The 17,521-nt window shown below is 41.6% G+C and overlaps 1 protein-coding gene across 1 annotated transcript in view; it reads left to right on the forward strand.

The window, feature by feature from the left end:
- Positions 1-17,521, forward strand: part of MAP1B (microtubule associated protein 1B) — a 121,163-nt gene that overhangs the window by 99,598 nt on the left and 4,044 nt on the right. The window contains exons 5-6 of the mRNA XM_027864216.1: positions 4,872-11,391; positions 16,051-16,289. Of these exons, the coding sequence (XP_027720017.1) occupies positions 4,872-11,391; positions 16,051-16,289 (6,759 nt within the window). The remainder of the gene's footprint in view (positions 1-4,871; positions 11,392-16,050; positions 16,290-17,521) is intronic.

Consider the following 17,521-nt stretch of genomic DNA (forward strand, 5'->3'; position numbering starts at 1 on the left):
TGAGGCCTGGGAAAAGACCATTGGATTTGGTATTGAGTTCATTGGTGAACAATGAAAGAATAATGGCAGGATTGTGGGGACAGAATCCAGATTTCAAGAGACTGGTGGTGAAGAAGTGGAGATTTTTGGCTGGAAGGTAATTTTTCATGAGGTTTAGCGAAAAAGAAGAGAGAGATGGTACAATTGTTCAAGAGGGTACAGGAGTTAAGGGAATCCTCTTTTTCAGATGGAGGAAACCTACACAATTGTAAAGAGAAGAAACCTAGAGGAGAGGATGGGGTTGTAGTAGGAGAGGGAGAAAGATAGAGAGACAGAAAGAGAGAGAGGGAGAGAGAAAATGATAATGATTCATTCATTGATTCACGCATTGAGGTCCTGAAGCCTGAAAAGGGGTGGGATCAAGGGCACTGAGTTTTTAAATTATAAAAGGACAGAGTTGAAGGAGCTCTTGTCAGATAGCCTTGATATTCTTAGTAAAGTAAAAGGTGAGATCACCTGCTGTGAGATTATGTATGAGATGGGATTGTACCTTGAAGACAGAAGAAAAACTTTGGAATAGTCATACACTGTAGGGATGAGATAAGGAATCAGTAAGAGGTAAATGACTGGTTCAATTCTTATTGATTCCCTATTTTAGTGCATAATTGCAAAGCAGCATTAAGGGACCTGCTAAGGTTAGATGGCATTCATTTATAAGGGATGAAATCAGCACAATTTTATGACTCCACAGCAATGTGTGCCAGCCTGGAAGAAGGTTCCCCAGGCTTGCGGATTAACAGGACAAGGCTGACAGAAGGCGTAGGAAGTTAGGAATTATAAGGCGGTGGCTATTGAATCTAAGACCTGGCTGATCATGAGGTTGACAATCATTTATTAATCACCTACTTTGTGCTAGGCACTGGCGATACAAATAAAAACAATGAAACAATTCCTACTCTCAAGGAGATTACTTTCTTTTTTAAAAATTTTATGTCTTTAATTTTATTTTCAGTTCTACTTTCTTCCCCTCCTTCCCCACCTGTTGAGACAACGAACAATATGACATCACATGTGAAGTCAGGCAAAACATTTCCACATTAGTCATATTGTGAAAAAAAGCAAAAAAAAAAATAGTAAAAAAAATATGCTTCCATCTGCATTCATATTTCATCAGTTCTCTCTTTGAAAGTGGATAACATTTTTTATCATGGGTCCTTTGGAATTGTCATGGATCATTGTGTTGATTGGAGTAGTTGTATCTTTCACAGTTGGTTGTACTTACAATACTGCTATTATTGTGTACGATGTCCTCCTGGTTCTGTTCACTTCACCTTGCATCAGTTCATGTAAGTGTTCCCAGATTCTTCTGAAACCATCTCCTTCATTATTTCTTACAGCACAATAGTATTCCATCACAATCATATGCCAAAACTAGCACAGTCATTCCCCAGTTGATACGCATGCCCTCAGTTTCCAATTCTTTGCCAACACATACAACATATAAATATTTTTGTATATTTTAATTCTCTTTTCTCTTTGATAGGAGCTTAGTGTGAGGAGGTAATAATTTATGTACAAAATAAATACAGAGAATAAATACAAATAAATACAAGGTGGTTTAGGAGGGAAAGGAAGGGAAGGCACTAGCATGGGGGAGGTGGAGATTAGGAAAGGCTTCATGTAGAAGACAGCACTTGAATTTCGTCTCAAACAGAAAGAAGATGGGTTTTCTATTAGACAGAGGTGGAGGAGGAAGTGCATTCCAGGCATGGGAGACAGCTAATACAAAGTCACGGAGATAGAGATGGAGTGCCTTTGTAGTGTGAGGAACAAGAAAAGGCTAGTTTGGCTAGATTCAGAAATATGGGCAGCAAGGGGAGAGGAGGTGCAGTGTGCAGTGAGGCTGGAAAAATAAGTTGGAGCCAAGTTCTGAAGGGCTTTTAAAGCTAAACAGCAAGATTTATATTAGGTATTAGAGGCAGTAGGGGACCATTGGAGTATATGAAGTCAGGGAGTGACATAGTCACCTTTGCACTTCCCTTTGGTGGTGGTACAGAAGATGGTCTAGAATAGGGAGAGATTTGAGGCAGTGAAACCAATTAGGATGCTATTTCAATAATCTAGGTAAGAAGTGATGAATATCTGAACTAAAGGGATTTATGTGTGAGTAGAGAGAAGGGTTCGGTTTTGAGATGTATTGTGGAGGTAATCAAAGCAAGATTCGGTACGTGATGAATCTAAGATTATAAATCTAAGAGACTGGAATAATGGTAGTAGCTTTGACAGAAATAGGCAAGTTTTGAAGAGAAGTAGATTTGGTGGGAACAATAATCATTTATAGTTGTACATGTCAAGCTTGAGATGTCTCTGGGATATCCAGTTGGAAATGTCCAACAGGAAGTTATTGATGCTGAGCTAAAGCTCTGGAGAGACTGGGGCTACACACACACACACACACACACATATACATATATAGATAGATAGATGATTGTGAGTCATCTACATAAAAACGCAATGAAACAGGAGCTTATGAAGTTACAAGAGAGAGTTTAGAGAATGAAGAGAAGGGGGCCCAAGACAAATTTTGAGGGAATACCCATTGTTAGGGAGTATGACAGGGATGAAAAGCCAGCCTAGCAGCCTGAGGGATGGTTAGACAGATAGGATAAGAGCCAAGATGGAGTAGTGTGATGAAAACAACTTAGAAATGGAACAGGTCAAAGGTTCCTTACTGATCAACCATGGGTTCAGGCCCTTGAGTGGCCACTGCACTTCTAGTCTGGGTGAGATAGTGAAACTCAATCAGAGAGAGAGACAGAGTGAAATACATTGAGTTGGATAGAGCTGCCCTGGGGTTATATTTGAAAGTGCAGTAAGAGGGAGTAGGGACAAGTAACTTTGTTTTAAGGTCCTGGTGCTAGATAACAGGAATTGAAGAGCATAGATTAGTGTGGCAAGTTGACAGGATGGGGGAGGGGAATTACTATGCAGATAGAATACAATCAGTGGAGATACATGACTAATTACCCAGAATCTTTGTTGGATACAATTTTGGCAAAGTAGCTCCTCAACAATCTAACTCATGGGTGGTCTTAGGCTGTCTTTTGTCAAAGCCAGAGAGATACCAAAGCTAAAGCATTATAGTCATACAAAGCATTAATACTTTGTGGCCATCTAAAGAAAATTCTATGGGCTCCAGATCAAGAGGTTTACAATATCAAGAGAGCTTTTCCTTTGGAACCAAATGAAGGAAAAAATTAGATATTGTCTTTCCCATGATCATATTTGGAAGGAAGCTAAATGTGATCATCAAATAAAATAAACCTTAAGAAAACAATGTTCCATAGCAGTATGAGCCAGGGAAAACCCTGTTCCATTCAAGAAAAGATAAGGGCTCAGATTAGCATTGTTTTGGGAAGCTTAGAAACCAAAGGACATGTTTTGTTTTTTTCTTTGCCACTTCATCATTTGTTATTGTGTACCCAGGATTCCTTTCCAGTCTGAAATGATATCTGAGCTGGTTTCTGAGTTTTGCTGAATCCTGGGCTGAAGATGGGTCCCTGACTCCTAACTTACTAGACAAAGTCCATCAAGCCTGTGTCCATAAATCTGGTCTTTGGATGAAAAGAAATAAGCTTTTTATATTAAGCCACAATCTATTTTGTGGACTCCTTATTTCTCTGCCTACTGTGGAGCTCTTGTATAGGAAAAGCTAGCCAATGCATGTGAACCATTGGGGCCAAATTTCATCTTCATTCACTTACTCAACTTCCCTGAAAACAGTGGGAGAGAATTATGTTTGAGCATAATTTTCATATTTAATCATGAACAAATGAAAGAAGAAATAATTTTGACACTTAATTATAAAATTGTATAACTGCCTCAATAATTTCTGCTTCAACATTTGTACTTGCAGAGGTGTGAACATTCAGCTCTCTCTCTCTTTCTCTCTCTCTTTTTTTTTTTTTTTAGGCAATTGGGGTTAAGTGACTTGCCCAGGGTCACATAGGTAGTGTCAAGTGTTTGGTCTGAGGCTGGATTTGAATTCAGGTCTTCCTGACTTCAGGGCCGGTCCTCTAACCAGTGTACCACTTAGCTGCCTCTCAGCTCTCTTTCTTAGACTCTACTGGGCAGACTACTCATGTTCAAAAAAAAAATCTGATAGGAATGTTGGGAACAGGGAAGAGGTATGGGAGAGAGAAAAAAATCTTGCTAAACTGAAAAAAATAATTAAAAAATAAAAATCTTATAGGGTCATAGATAGAGAGCTAGAAGGGACCTTAGAAAACAGCTAGTCCAAATCCTTCATTTTATAGGTAAAACTGAGGCCCAGAGAAAAGTGACTTATCCACGGTCATACAGGTGGTAGAGTCGGGATTCAAACTTAGATTCAATGACTCCCAGTCCTGTGCTTCCTGCTATGCCACATATATTCCAAAATTTAGTCATTTTGGAGGAGTAAGCATCTCCCTATCACCTAGACAGTGGAATTTGGTAGTGTCTCACCTACTGAATTTTTAAAGAAGCCCTGCTTTCTCTGTAAAAAAAAAAATATGGCAGCAAGTACACACACTCAGTGTGTCTGTGTGTGTATGCATATATGTATATTATATATAGCATGTGTGTATATATATATATAATATATAATATACATATTCTTTTACTGCTTAGATCTGGCTTATATTATGGAACCAAAGAGAAAGCTTTCTGTTGGTGGCAAAATGACTCATCGTAGACTTCTCCTTTGACATTTAAAAAGGAGAAAGTAGATGACCTCATCACATGCCATTCATGCCATTGGACTCTGTGTCAGCATCTTGTCAATTTAAGATGATGATGATTCATTGATGTTCACCTAAATCTCCTTTCTATTCTTTTCCCCCCTATCCCAGATTGGGGAATTACTGAGTACCACCCATCCTGCCAACAAAGCCAGCCTAACCCTATTCTGTCCCGAGGAAGGGGACTGGAAGAATTCAAACCTCGACAGACATAACCTTCAGGACTTCATCAATATTAAACTCAACTCAGCTTCCATATTGCCAGAAATGGAAGGACTTTCAGAGTTTACTGAATATTTGTCAGAATCAGTGGAAGTCCCATCTCCCTTTGACATATTGGAGCCTCCCACATCAGGAGGATTTCTGAAGCTCTCCAAACCCTGCTGTTACATTTTCCCAGGGGGGAGAGGCGATTCAGCGCTGTTCGCTGTTAACGGATTCAATATGCTTATCAACGGAGGATCAGAAAGAAAATCCTGCTTCTGGAAACTTATTCGACACTTGGATCGGGTGGACTCCATCCTACTCACCCACATTGGAGATGACAACTTGCCAGGAATCAACAGCATGCTGCAGAGGAAAATTGCTGAGCTGGAAGAGGAGCAGTCCCAGGGTTCCACCACCAACAGTGACTGGATGAAAAACCTGATCTCCCCTGATCTGGGAGTCGTCTTTCTCAATGTACCTGAAAACCTGAAAAGCCCTGATCCGAACATCAAGATGAAGAGGAGCATTGAAGAGGCGTGCTTCACCCTCCAGTACTTAAACAAGTTATCCATGAAGCCAGAGCCTCTCTCTAGAAGTGTAGGGAGTACTATTGATCCTGTCATTCTTTTTCAGAAGATGGGAGTAGGGAAACTCGAGATGTACGTACTTAACCCAGTCAAGAGTAGCAAGGAGATGCAATACTTTATGAACCAGTGGACTGGAACCAGCAAAGACAAGGCTGAACTAATCTTGCCCAATGGCCAAGAAGTAGACATCCCCATTTCCTATTTGACCTCAGTTTCCTCTCTGATTGTGTGGCATCCAGCAAACCCTGCAGAGAAAATCATCCGAGTCCTGTTTCCTGGGAACAGCACCCAATACAACATATTAGAAGGACTGGAAAAACTCAAACATTTAGACTTCCTGAAGCAGCCCATGGTCACCCAGAAGGATCTCTCTGGCCAAGTGGCTAGTCCAGCAATGAAACAAGTAAAACTGAAACAGAGAACAGATAGCCGAGAAAGTCTCAAACCTGTTGCAAAGACGCTCTCCAGCAAACCGGTCAGAAAGGAGTCTAAAGAAGAAACGCCTGAAACAACTAAAATCAACCATGTGGAAAAGGCACCCAAAATTGAAAGCAAAGAAAAAGTGATAGTGAAGAAAGAGAAACCAATAAAAACAGAAGCCAAACCTTCAGTGCCCGAAAAGGAGGTTTCTAACAAAGAAGATCATTCTGTGGTGAAGGCTGACGTGGCTGAAAAGCAAGCCACTGACGTCAAACCCAAGGTTACCAAGGACAAAATCGTGAAAAAGGAAGTGAAGGCAAAATCTGAAGACAAGAAGGAAGAGAAGGAAAAGCCAAAGAAAGAGGTATCTAAAAAAGAGGAAAAAACCCCTCTCAAGAAGGAGGAGAAACCTAAAAAGGAAGATGTCAAGAAAGAAGTCAAGAAAGAAGAGAAAAAAGAACCCAAGAAGGAGGTAAAAAAAGAAACACCACTGAAAGAAATCAAAAAGGAGGTGAAAAAGGAAGATAAAAAGGAAATTAAGAAGGAAGAAAAGGAAATCAAAAAAGACATTAAAAAGCTTCCTAAAGACACAAAGAAATTGTCTACTTCTGTCTCTGAAGCCAAAAAGCCCATATTGAAACCTAAAGTGCAGAAGAAGGAAGAACCCATCAAGAAAGAGACCACTGCTGTTGGAAAGCCAAAAGAGAAAGGGAAAATTAAGGTAGTTAAGAAAGAAAGCAAGGTCTCTGAAACCGCAGCAGCCACCCTCGGCACAGCCGCGACAGCTGCCGCTGTAGTAGCAGCCACTGGAGTTGCCGCAGCAGGTCCTGCCAAGGACCTTGAAGCTGAGAGATCTCTCATGTCCTCCCCTGAAGACTTGACCAAGGACTTTGAAGAGCTAAAAGCTGAAGAAGTCGATGTTCTCAAGGAGAGCAAGCCTCAGCTAGAGCTCATAGAAGACGAAGAGAAACTGACAGAAACCGAACAAGTCGAAGCTTACGTCATCCAGAAAGAAACTGAAGTCATCAAAGGTCCTGCCGAATCTCCTGATGAGGGTATCACCACAACTGAGGTAGAAGGTGAATGTGAACAGACCCCTGAGGAGCTGGAGCCGGCGGAGAAGCCCAGGGAAGATGACAACGAAAAGTTTGAGGATGAAGGGACGGTGTTTGAAGAGTCGTCGGAAGCTGGAGATTATGAAGAAAAGGCAGAGACAGAGGAAGCTGAGGAGCCCGACTATGCAGGTGACGAAAACATGCCTCTGAGCCATGCCGAGCACGGCACAGAGGAGGCACGAGCACTCGACGAGGAAGAGGAAGCTGAGGAGGACAGGAAGGTTGAGGCAGAGGGGCACCGTGAGGAGAAAAGAGCATCTCTGGCAGGCGGCGACGAGCGAGCTGAAGAGGACATGGATGAGATCGTTGAGAAAGCAGAAGCCGAAGAGACAGAGGAGGAGCTTGATGAGGAGGAAAAAACAGAGGGCGACTATGAGATGGAGAAGCATTTAGCTGAGGAGGATTATGTAATGGCCGTGGTGGACAAGGTAGCAGAGGCTGGTGATGCTGAGGATAAATATGGCTCGCTCCTCGCACCAAGTAAGCCAACAGGAGCCCAGTCTCCAGCCAGAGAACCTGCTTCTTCCATTCATGACGAGACTTTGCCTGGTGGCTCAGAAAGCGAGGCGACTGCTTCTGATGAAGAGAACCGAGAGGACCAACCTGAAGAATTCACTGCTACATCAGGCTACACACAGTCTACCATTGAGATTTCCAGTGAGCCCACTCCCATGGATGAAATGTCCACTCCTCGAGATGTGATGAGTGATGAGACTAACAATGAGGAGAGTGAATCTCCTTCTCAGGAGTTTGTGAACATCACCAAATATGAGTCTTCACTGTATTCTCAAGAATACACCAAGCCCAAGCTTCCTGATGCTTTCAACGGACTATCTGATGGGTCAAAGACAGATGCCACTGATGGCAGAGATTATAATGCTTCAGCTTCTACTATCTCACCACCTTCATCAATGGAGGAAGATAGATTTAGCAAATCTATTCTACAAGATGCTTACCATTCCAGTGACAGGGACATGAAAACCACGGCTATGCTAGAAATCAAAGATGACTCATCAATGCTTTCAGATGAAAAAATTAGTCCAGCCAAGAGTCCATCCCTGAGCCCCGCTCCTCCCTCCCCAGTGGCAAAAACACCCCTCGGGGAACGCAGTGTGAACTTTTCTCTGACCCCCAATGAGATTAAAGTCTCAGCTGAAGCTGGAGTCATCCCCAAATCTCCTGAGCTACCTCAGGAAGTCCTTGAAGAACACTGTGCAAGCCCAGAGGATAAAACACTGGAAGTTGTTTCTCCATCTCAGTCTGTCGCGGGCAGTGCTGGCCACACTCCTTACTACCAATCTCCCACTGAGGAGAAGTCCAGCCATCTTCCATCAGATGTTACTGAAAAGGCACCATCTGTTCCTGTAAGTTTTGAATTTGATGATGCCAAAGACGAAAATGGAAAAACCTCAATAAGCCCTATGGATGAGCCAGTGCCTGACTCTGAGTCTCCAATTGAGAAAGTCTTATCTCCTTTACGCAGTCCTCCGTTGATTGGATCAGAATCTGCATATGAAACTTTTCTGAGTGCTGATGTCAAGACCTCTGGCCGGCAAATTGAGAGCCCTTTTGAAGAAAAGCTTGGAAAACAAGATTCTCCATCTCAGACAAGTCCTGTTTCTGAAATGACTTCCACTGGTCTTTTCCAAGAGAAACAAGATGAGAAAAGCACTGAATTTATACCAATAAAGGAAGATTTGGGCCAAGAAAAGAAAATGGAGGATTTTGAAGCCGTAGGTTCTCAGCCAGGCCTGACTTTGGATGAAAGGAAATTAGCAGGAGATGTCTCTCCTACACAGATAGACGTCAGTCAATTTGGATCCTTTAAAGAAGACACCAAAATGTCCATTTCTGAAGGCACCGTCTCTGATAAATCAGCAACCCCTGTTGATGAGGGTGTAGCAGAAGACACCTACTCCCATATAGAAGGTGTGGCTTCAGTTTCCACAGCTTCAGTGGCCACTAGTTCATTTCCAGAACCAACAACTGACGATGTGTCTCCTTCTTTGCATGCTGAAGTTGGCTCACCACACTCCACAGAGGTGGATGATTCCCTTTCAGTCTCTGTTGTACAAACACCTACTACTTTCCAGGAAACTGAAATGTCTCCATCTAAGGAAGAATGCCCAAGACCAATGTCCATTTCACCACCAGATTTTTCCCCTAAAACAGCCAAATCCAGAACGCCAGTGCAAGAGCATAAGTCTGAACAGTCATCAATGTCTATTGAGTTTGGTCAGGAATCTCCTGAGCAATCTCTGGCAATGGACTTTAGTAGACAGTCTCCAGACCATCCTACAGCAGGCATTAGTGTGCTCCATATATCTGAAAATGGACCAACTGAAGTGGATTACAGTCCTGACATGCAGGAGTCCAGTTTTTCACATAAGATACCACCAGCTGAGGAGCCATCCTACACCCAAGATAATGATCTTTCTGAGCTCATCTCAGTATCTCAGGTAGAGGCATCCCCATCTACTTCTTCAGCACACACCCCTTCCCAGATTGCTTCTCCCCTCCAAGAGGATTCTCTCTCTGATGTTATTCCTCCCAGAGAGATATCATTATATTCTTCGCTCGCCTCTGAGAAAGTGCAAAGTCTAGAAGGAGAAAAGCTTTCACCAAAGTCTGATATCTCTCCACTGACTCCGAGAGAGTCATCTCCTTTATATTCACCCAGTTTTTCAGAATCCACCTCGGCATTCAAAGAAACCACATCCACTTGCCGCAGTCCTTCCCCATCTCTGTCAATGGGTACTTCCTCTGCTGAGCCCTACGGCTTCCGCTCCTCCATGTTATTCGATACGATGCAACACCATCTGTCCTTGAATAGTCATCTGCCTTCATCTGGCACAGAGAAAGAACAAGAGGGGAAGGTATCGGATGACTTCAGCTATACCTATCAGAAAACTGAGAAAACCACCAGGTCTCCTGATGAAGAAGAAGACTATGTGCATGAGACATATGAGAAAACTTCCGAGTCACCTGAATTAGGCAGCTATTCCTATGAGAAGACAGAAAGAGCTACAAGGTCTCCACATGATAGTGGCTACTCCTATGAGATGATTGAAAAGACCTTCAGGGTTCCTGAGGATTACGGTTTTGCCTGTGAAATTATAGAGAAGACCAGAAGGACGCCTGAAGAAGGTGGATACTCCTATGAGGCAAGTGAGAAGATAACCAGGACCCCTGAGCTGGAAGGGTACACCCATGAGAAGATGGAGAGGACCACAAGACTCTTAGATGACATCAGCAATGGCTATGATGATTCTGAGGATGGTAGCCAGACACCTGGAGACTCTGCTTACTCGTATGAGACTACTGAAAAAATCACCAGCTTCCCTGATGCTGAAAGTTATTCCTATGAAACACCTAAGACAACAAGCCAGACTCCTGAGTCTTCCACCTACTGTTATGAGACACCTGAGAAAATTACTAGAACTCCCCAAGCTTCTACTTACTCTTATGAGACATCAGACCAGTATTTCACTGCAGAAAAGAAATCTCCCACACAAGCCCGTCAGGATGTCGATTTGTGCCTCGTGTCTTCCTGTGAATATAAGCACCCCAAGACAGAGCTCTCCCCTTCCTTCATCAATCCCAACCCCCTCGAATGGTTTGCCAGTGAAGAACAGACCCAGGAGTGTGAGAAACCCCTCACTCAAGCTGGAGGAGGCCCACCACCCCCAGGAGGAAAGCAGCAAGGGCGTCAGTGTGATGAAACCCCTCCCACATCAGTCAGTGAATCAGCCCCATCTCAGACAGACTCAGACGTTCCCCCGGAGACGGAAGAGTGTCCTTCCATCACGGCCGATGCCAACATTGACTCTGAGGATGAATCTGAAACCATCCCCACAGACAAAACTGTCACATACAAACACATTGACCCACCCCCTGTTCCGATGCAAGACCGAAGCCCATCTCCACGCCATCCTGATGTCTCCATGGTCGATCCAGAGGCCCTGGCTCTTGAGCAGAATCTAGGCAAAGCTCTGAAGAAGGACCTCAAGGAAAAGACAAAAACAAAGAAACCAGGTACGAAGACCAAGTCTTCCTCACCTGTTAAAAAGGCCGATGGGAAGTCTAAGCAGTCTGCTGCCTCTCCCAAACCAGGGGGCTTGAAGGAATCTTTAGAGAAGGTCTCCAGAACTACTTCTCCAAAGAAGAAAGAATCTGTAGAAAAAACAACCAAGACTAGTGCCACGCCAGAAGTCAAAGCTTCTCGTGTAGAAGAGAAGGATAAGGAGGCCAAGAATGCCACCAACACCTCGACATCAAAGTCAGCAAAGACTGCAACTGCAGGTGAGGCTAGAGAGGTGCTGTCCCAAGCATCTTGATTTGGGGCAGAAAGATTACATTTTCAACAGAAATTAATGTCCTCTACCTAGGAAGAGACCTTCATTGTATTTGTTCCTCCCTCACTAAACACCCACACATGCCCCATTCACCCATGACAGAAAAGCCCCAGCCTGATGTCCTTCAGCAGACCCTGGGGGAAGGGAAGGGGAGAAAAGCATTTATCGGGCACCTACTGTATGTCCGATACTGGGCTAAGCACTTTGCAAATACCATCTCATTTGAACATTATCCCATTGGACTAGTTCCAGTATATAGAGATGTACCATTGGATGTCGTGATGGATTCTGTATCTGTAACATTCTCATGCACTCTGCTTGCACTCCCTTGTCCAGAATATCCAAGACTGCTTTAGTTAGAGTTTTGGATATGCATGGTGGTTAGCCACAGGATCCCCAGAAACAGGTCTTGAGTTTGGAGTTCGGACTAGGTATTTGTGTGTTCTAGGCAAAATTTGTAGATAAATTTTCCCTTGTATTACTGTCCATTGATAGCTTTGAAGTATCACCATGATAATTTTGACTTATACTGTAAGATACACATGTACACACACACACACACACACACACACACACACACAGACACATGACCATGGAAAAAAAATCTGATTCCCCCAATTAGAATCCAAGCTCCTTGAGTGGAAGAGAGATTGTTTTACTTTTCTGTTTGTATCCTCTCTGTTCAGCATAATGTTTGTCATATAGTAAGTGCTTTTTCATTCATTCTTGGAAATATACACACACACATATACAAATCACACTAAGTGGCCTTTCTCATTGTGACCTCTTATGTTACACTCCAAGCTTACCTTGCCTGGCACTAGTCTTGTGCTCTGCTTGGGCTTATAGGCTCCAAGGGCCTACCCAAAGTCAATGGTTTTATACTAAGCCCAAGGAATGGGCCTTTTAGGCCCAAGAGATTTTTTTTTTAATGCTAGAACTTTGGGGAGTTAATCACCAGGCTAAAGTCAACTCATTAACTCATCATCTCATTATCTTGTCATCTACCATTTTCGATGGCAACTGAGTCTCAGCCAATATTCACTAAGTATTAATTGAGGAAAATTCTGGTAAAATGACCTTTCTGATCCAACTCCCTTTTTATGAGTCTCTAAACCGAAAAATGTTTTAAGTGGTTGAAGAGAATTTATGTATCCTTTTATGAGTGGAAATACAAAAGTCTATTTATGTTTAAAGCCCCACTTTGTTAGAACTTCTAGATATTGCTGGTTTCTGGGAATAGATCATATTCTGGTCCCTTTTTCCAGATGTATTATGTCTCCAGGACTGACCTTGGCTTACTAGAAAGATCACTCTTGTCCCAACTACCTATAGTGGCTCTGAATATTAAGCTTTAATACAGTGACAGTAGATTATATTAATGTTTCCTTGTATGTTCACATGTTTAGTCAAAATTTTTAAGTCCCAGTACATATAAGTGAATGCAAATTAACAAAAATGTGTGTGCAAAATACTTTACAAATAGCATGTCGTATATTTATTGGAAAAAATCTGGCAAACCTTTGAGATTCTGAAGTTTAGGTCCCTCTTAAATAAAGGAAAGTCCCATGCTACAAATAATTCTTTTTTAAAACATGAAAAATCAGCATCAAGACTCAGTCCAAATCAGAATAGTCCTTGATCCCAGTGAGACATGTATATTCGTGTAGAGGCAAATTGAAGTCCTCCATATTTAAACATAGCTCAGTCCCCTGAAAGACCGCCCAGAATTAATGAAACTCATAAAATCAACCCCTCAGCCTGAGAAACAGTGACATGTGAATTGGCTGAAGATGTAAAAACAAAATGCTACTAGGTGTATTTTAAAAAATATTCAAGTTGATACCAGTTTGACAATGTGCTTTGAGTCATTTAAAAGGATAATTTAGAGGTCAAGTTTTAAATGGAAACTCTTGTGTGATTGAGCCCATCCTGCAGGAAGGTGTTTTACCACTCATTTAATAGACTTATTCCTGAAAAAGGAGAATTTTGACATTCCTTGCATTAAAACATGCCCTAAATACTGTCCATTTTCTCCACTGTCATTGGATATTTCAACAACATCTGCTGGACTTTGCTAATCACACAACAAGGTAATTCCTTGCAAACATGTCTACATATTGGAATATGAAGTCATGGGGTAAGATGAAAATTCTTTGGCTCTGGCTATTCAGGACTAAGGGACTATTTCACTCAAACAGCCACCATTGAGTTTTAAACAGAATTGACTGGCTTAATGAATTTCTTGGTGTTTTTGTTTTTTCTCTTTTGAAGACATGGCCTTTGTAAATCCCATAGAGAACACAGGAATCCTTCAGGGCAAACTGCAGAGTTTTCATGAAGTTGAAAAATATAGAATATAGTTAAGTGTTTTGAAATGTCCTGGGGCCAGCCCTATTAAAGTTTCAACCACTTGAAACATTTCTCTGTTTAGATATTAATTGTGTATGCCCATGTATGCACATGTGCGATTTATCCTTACCTATGGCATGATGCCCACTTTTATTTTAACTGATCTGACTTGAATGTTAAATACCCAGTTTAACTTCAAAATTTTGTTAGCACTCCTTTCTAGCCATGAGCAGGTTTCCCAAGATTCCCCAATTGGTTTGCTGTCCTTTTCAGATACCCTTCAAATGACCTAGTTAGATAAGCAGGAGTATATTGTTCTCTCTGTATGTGCACACATGAGCAATATCTGCCAGCAACTTGGCCTGCCCATTGACAGGGGGAGAGGTAGTGAGAATCTGATGAAACAGATGCTTTCTGTTTTCTTTTTGTCAGTTAACAAGCATTTATTCAAAACTTAGTATGCACTAGGCTAAGACCTGGAGAAACAAAGAAAGGCAAAAATAAGGTCCCTGCCCTCAAGGAACTCGCCTTTTAATGGTGGAGACAACATGTAAATAATTAGTTATTTATAAAGATAAGATAAAACAGATTATCTAAAGGGGTAGGAGACCTACAAAGGCCTACTGCAGAAAGTAGGATTTGAGATTAGTCTTGAAGCTAGGGAAACTGCTACGCAGGGATTTCTGGGAAAGCAGTCGGGAACTCTTGGTAGTTTTTATCTGGCAAACAGTTTGTTTCCAGGCTTGTGCTCAGCTGCAGCAAGTTCATAACTCCTTAGAGAAGCAGACAGCCAAAGACCTCTGCCAAGATGGCCCCAGCTTCCCAAGCTAGTGAGACAAGGCAGCACCCCAAACCAGGCAGTGCTGTGGCTGCTTCCAATCCCTTTGATTGGTCTGGATTTGGACTTTGTTTGGGCCTTTCTGGTGTGAGGTCTGGGTAAAAGATGCTCCTCACTTCACTCAGTTGGGTATGGCCCAGTTGGCTAGAGAAAACCTTTTCCCCTAGAACCTGAAAACCTCCCTGCCAATGTCATCCTTTACCCCAGATGCAGTTTAGTTTTCCAACACTGTCTGGAAAGATCACTGCTCTGGAGACACAGGGCCAGCATTTATCATGAATGTTGGCATATGATGTTGAATAAGCTCTGGGGATGGGAAGGTAGCCAGATATTTCAGCTCTATCACTTAGGCTCATCTCAAGCAGTGAGATGGGGCTGCACCAGGAAAACCACCTCTCATGAATGCGCTAAAGGAGAAAATCTAAACACCTTCATTGGTAATCTGAATGCAAGGCTTAAAACTATCCTGTTGCCATTTAGGGGACAGTGTGTATAGAGAAGTCATCCCACTTTATTTCTCATATTGAAATGACACAAACTATTTTTGCTTTTTCTTTATCATTGCAAACATTGGTTCTGTGAGGAAAGGGAGAGAAGGTGGTCAGTGGTGGGAGGGAGGGTCTGGACGTGTGATTTTATTTCTATAGAGAACACCTGGTATGGAAATTCCCTTCATAAATACAAATCAGCAATTCACCTGCAATTCACAGTCTTGGAGAGTTGCTAGAGAAACTAAGAGGTTAAGTGATTGGCCCAAAAGTCACAGATCTACTATATCTCAAAAGGCAGGACTTTGACAGTGGTCTTTTTTTGTAAGTTATGGAATAAAACAGGCATTTCCATAACATAGTACAATAAAAAAGATGATTACATGTGAAACTAAATCTACTATGTACAACTTGCTATTCCTTTTAAATATACAACAAAATTATCATGCAAATTTCATTTTTTTTCTTCCTTTCCCCTCCCTGCCCTAGAGATGGCTACCATTAGACACAAATAGGTATATATATAGATATACACACACATACATATACATATGCATATATAAACACACACACATACATATGCATATGCATATATATACACACATATATATAAAATTATTCTATATATACTTCTATTTATCAGTTCTTTCTCTGGATACAGATAGTGAATAAGTTATTTTGACTATTATAAATACTCAAATTAACTATAAAGGACATATGAAGAAAGACCCTGGTCTTTCCAACTTCATGACTGCCCCCCCACATACTACCTCTTTACCTCTTTCTGGATCCATTAGGGGTGGAGGAAAAAAAGGAAGGAAGAATGATGTGTGCATTGAGTATCGTAATGGGTAGAGGGTAGTAGAATTATTGTATGGCTTATTTCAAACTGGTGTGACGTATACCATTCTGTATTTACTTACCCAAGGACCTGGGCCTACCAAGACAGCCAAGTCCTCAGCTGTGCCTCCAGGACCTCCTGTGTATCTGGACCTTGTCTACATTCCCAACCACAGCAACAGCAAAAATGTCGACGTAGAATTTTTCAAGCGAGTGAGGTCATCCTACTACGTGGTGAGTGGGAATGACCCTGCAGCTGAAGAGCCCAGTAGAGCAGTCCTGGACTCCTTACTGGAAGGGAAGGCTCAATGGGGAAGCAACATGCAGGTAACTATACAAATACATCCTGATGAACTGTATTTCCCCTAAGAGAATTGAATAGGATGAGAATTACAGAAACTCTTAAGTAGTAATGTATCCATAAGAATCATGTTCCAACATAGAGCAAAGTGGTGGATCCAGGGTTTGGTCCAAAGAAGTTAGTTAGTTTTTTTGGTACAAAGGAGTTAGGAAAGGACTTTACTGAAGTTCTACTTCTTTCTTTTTATTCATTTATTTATAGTTTTCAACATTCACTTTTATAAGATTTTGAGTTCCAAATTTTTCCCCCTCTCCTCCTCCCTCCCCAAGACAGCATGCAATCTGATATAGGCCATACATGTATGATCATATTAAACATATTTGCACCTTAGTCATGTTGTGAAAGAAGAATCAGAACAAAAGGGAAAAAACCATGAGAAAGGGGAAAAAAAAGAGAGAAAATAGTATGCTTCAATCTGGATTCAGACGCCATAGTTCTTTCTCTGGATGTGGATAGTTCTACTTCTTTCTACTCACATCATATTCATACCCACAAATCTTTATAAAACTGGTCCCTCTCCAATTCATAGATAGTATTATGTGGATCAAAATCAGGTTTCTACATGCTATAGGAGAACTTCTAGGAAAAGGCCTATAGTCTTCCATACTTCCTAGACCAAGGCAGAAATCAATTATTCAACAAATATTTATTAAACAGATACTATGCTGGGATAGAAAGACAAAGATAATATAGTTCTATAGAGAACACCTGGTATGGGGTTTATGTTCTGTTGGAAAAGAAAAAGGAATTATAGATTTATTAGAATCAAAAGGAAAACAGGAAACCTTTGGTCTGATGTTAATATCTTAGCCAGATTTAACCAGTAGGTGTACAAGAATGTGGTTCTCAAAACTCCATAAACTGAATTATTTTTAAGGTTGCAATAGGGAAAGACTGAAAATTTTACCCTGCCTGATAGCAACCCTTTTCTCCATAATGGAGAATTATAATGAGATGAATATCGCCATTTAAATAAAGGGACTTTGTTTTTAACTTTTGTTTCCGCTCCTCTTCCCCTACCCCGAGTGAATGAATGGTGACTTTTGTGGGTGGAAGGGAAGCTACCTCCACCAGCTTGGAAAGTAGGAGTTTCAAAGCCCCTTCACTTTTTTTGAGAGCTGAAAACCATTTGTTGACAAAGCTGTTACTATGTTCTCTCCCTCATTCCTTATTGCTGAAGCTATTAAAGGCCATCTTC

The sequence above is a fragment of the Vombatus ursinus genome, unplaced genomic scaffold (genome assembly GCF_900497805.2).
Source record: "Vombatus ursinus unplaced genomic scaffold, bare-nosed wombat genome assembly UNPS02014774.1, whole genome shotgun sequence".
Lineage (NCBI taxonomy): Eukaryota > Metazoa > Chordata > Mammalia > Diprotodontia > Vombatidae > Vombatus > Vombatus ursinus.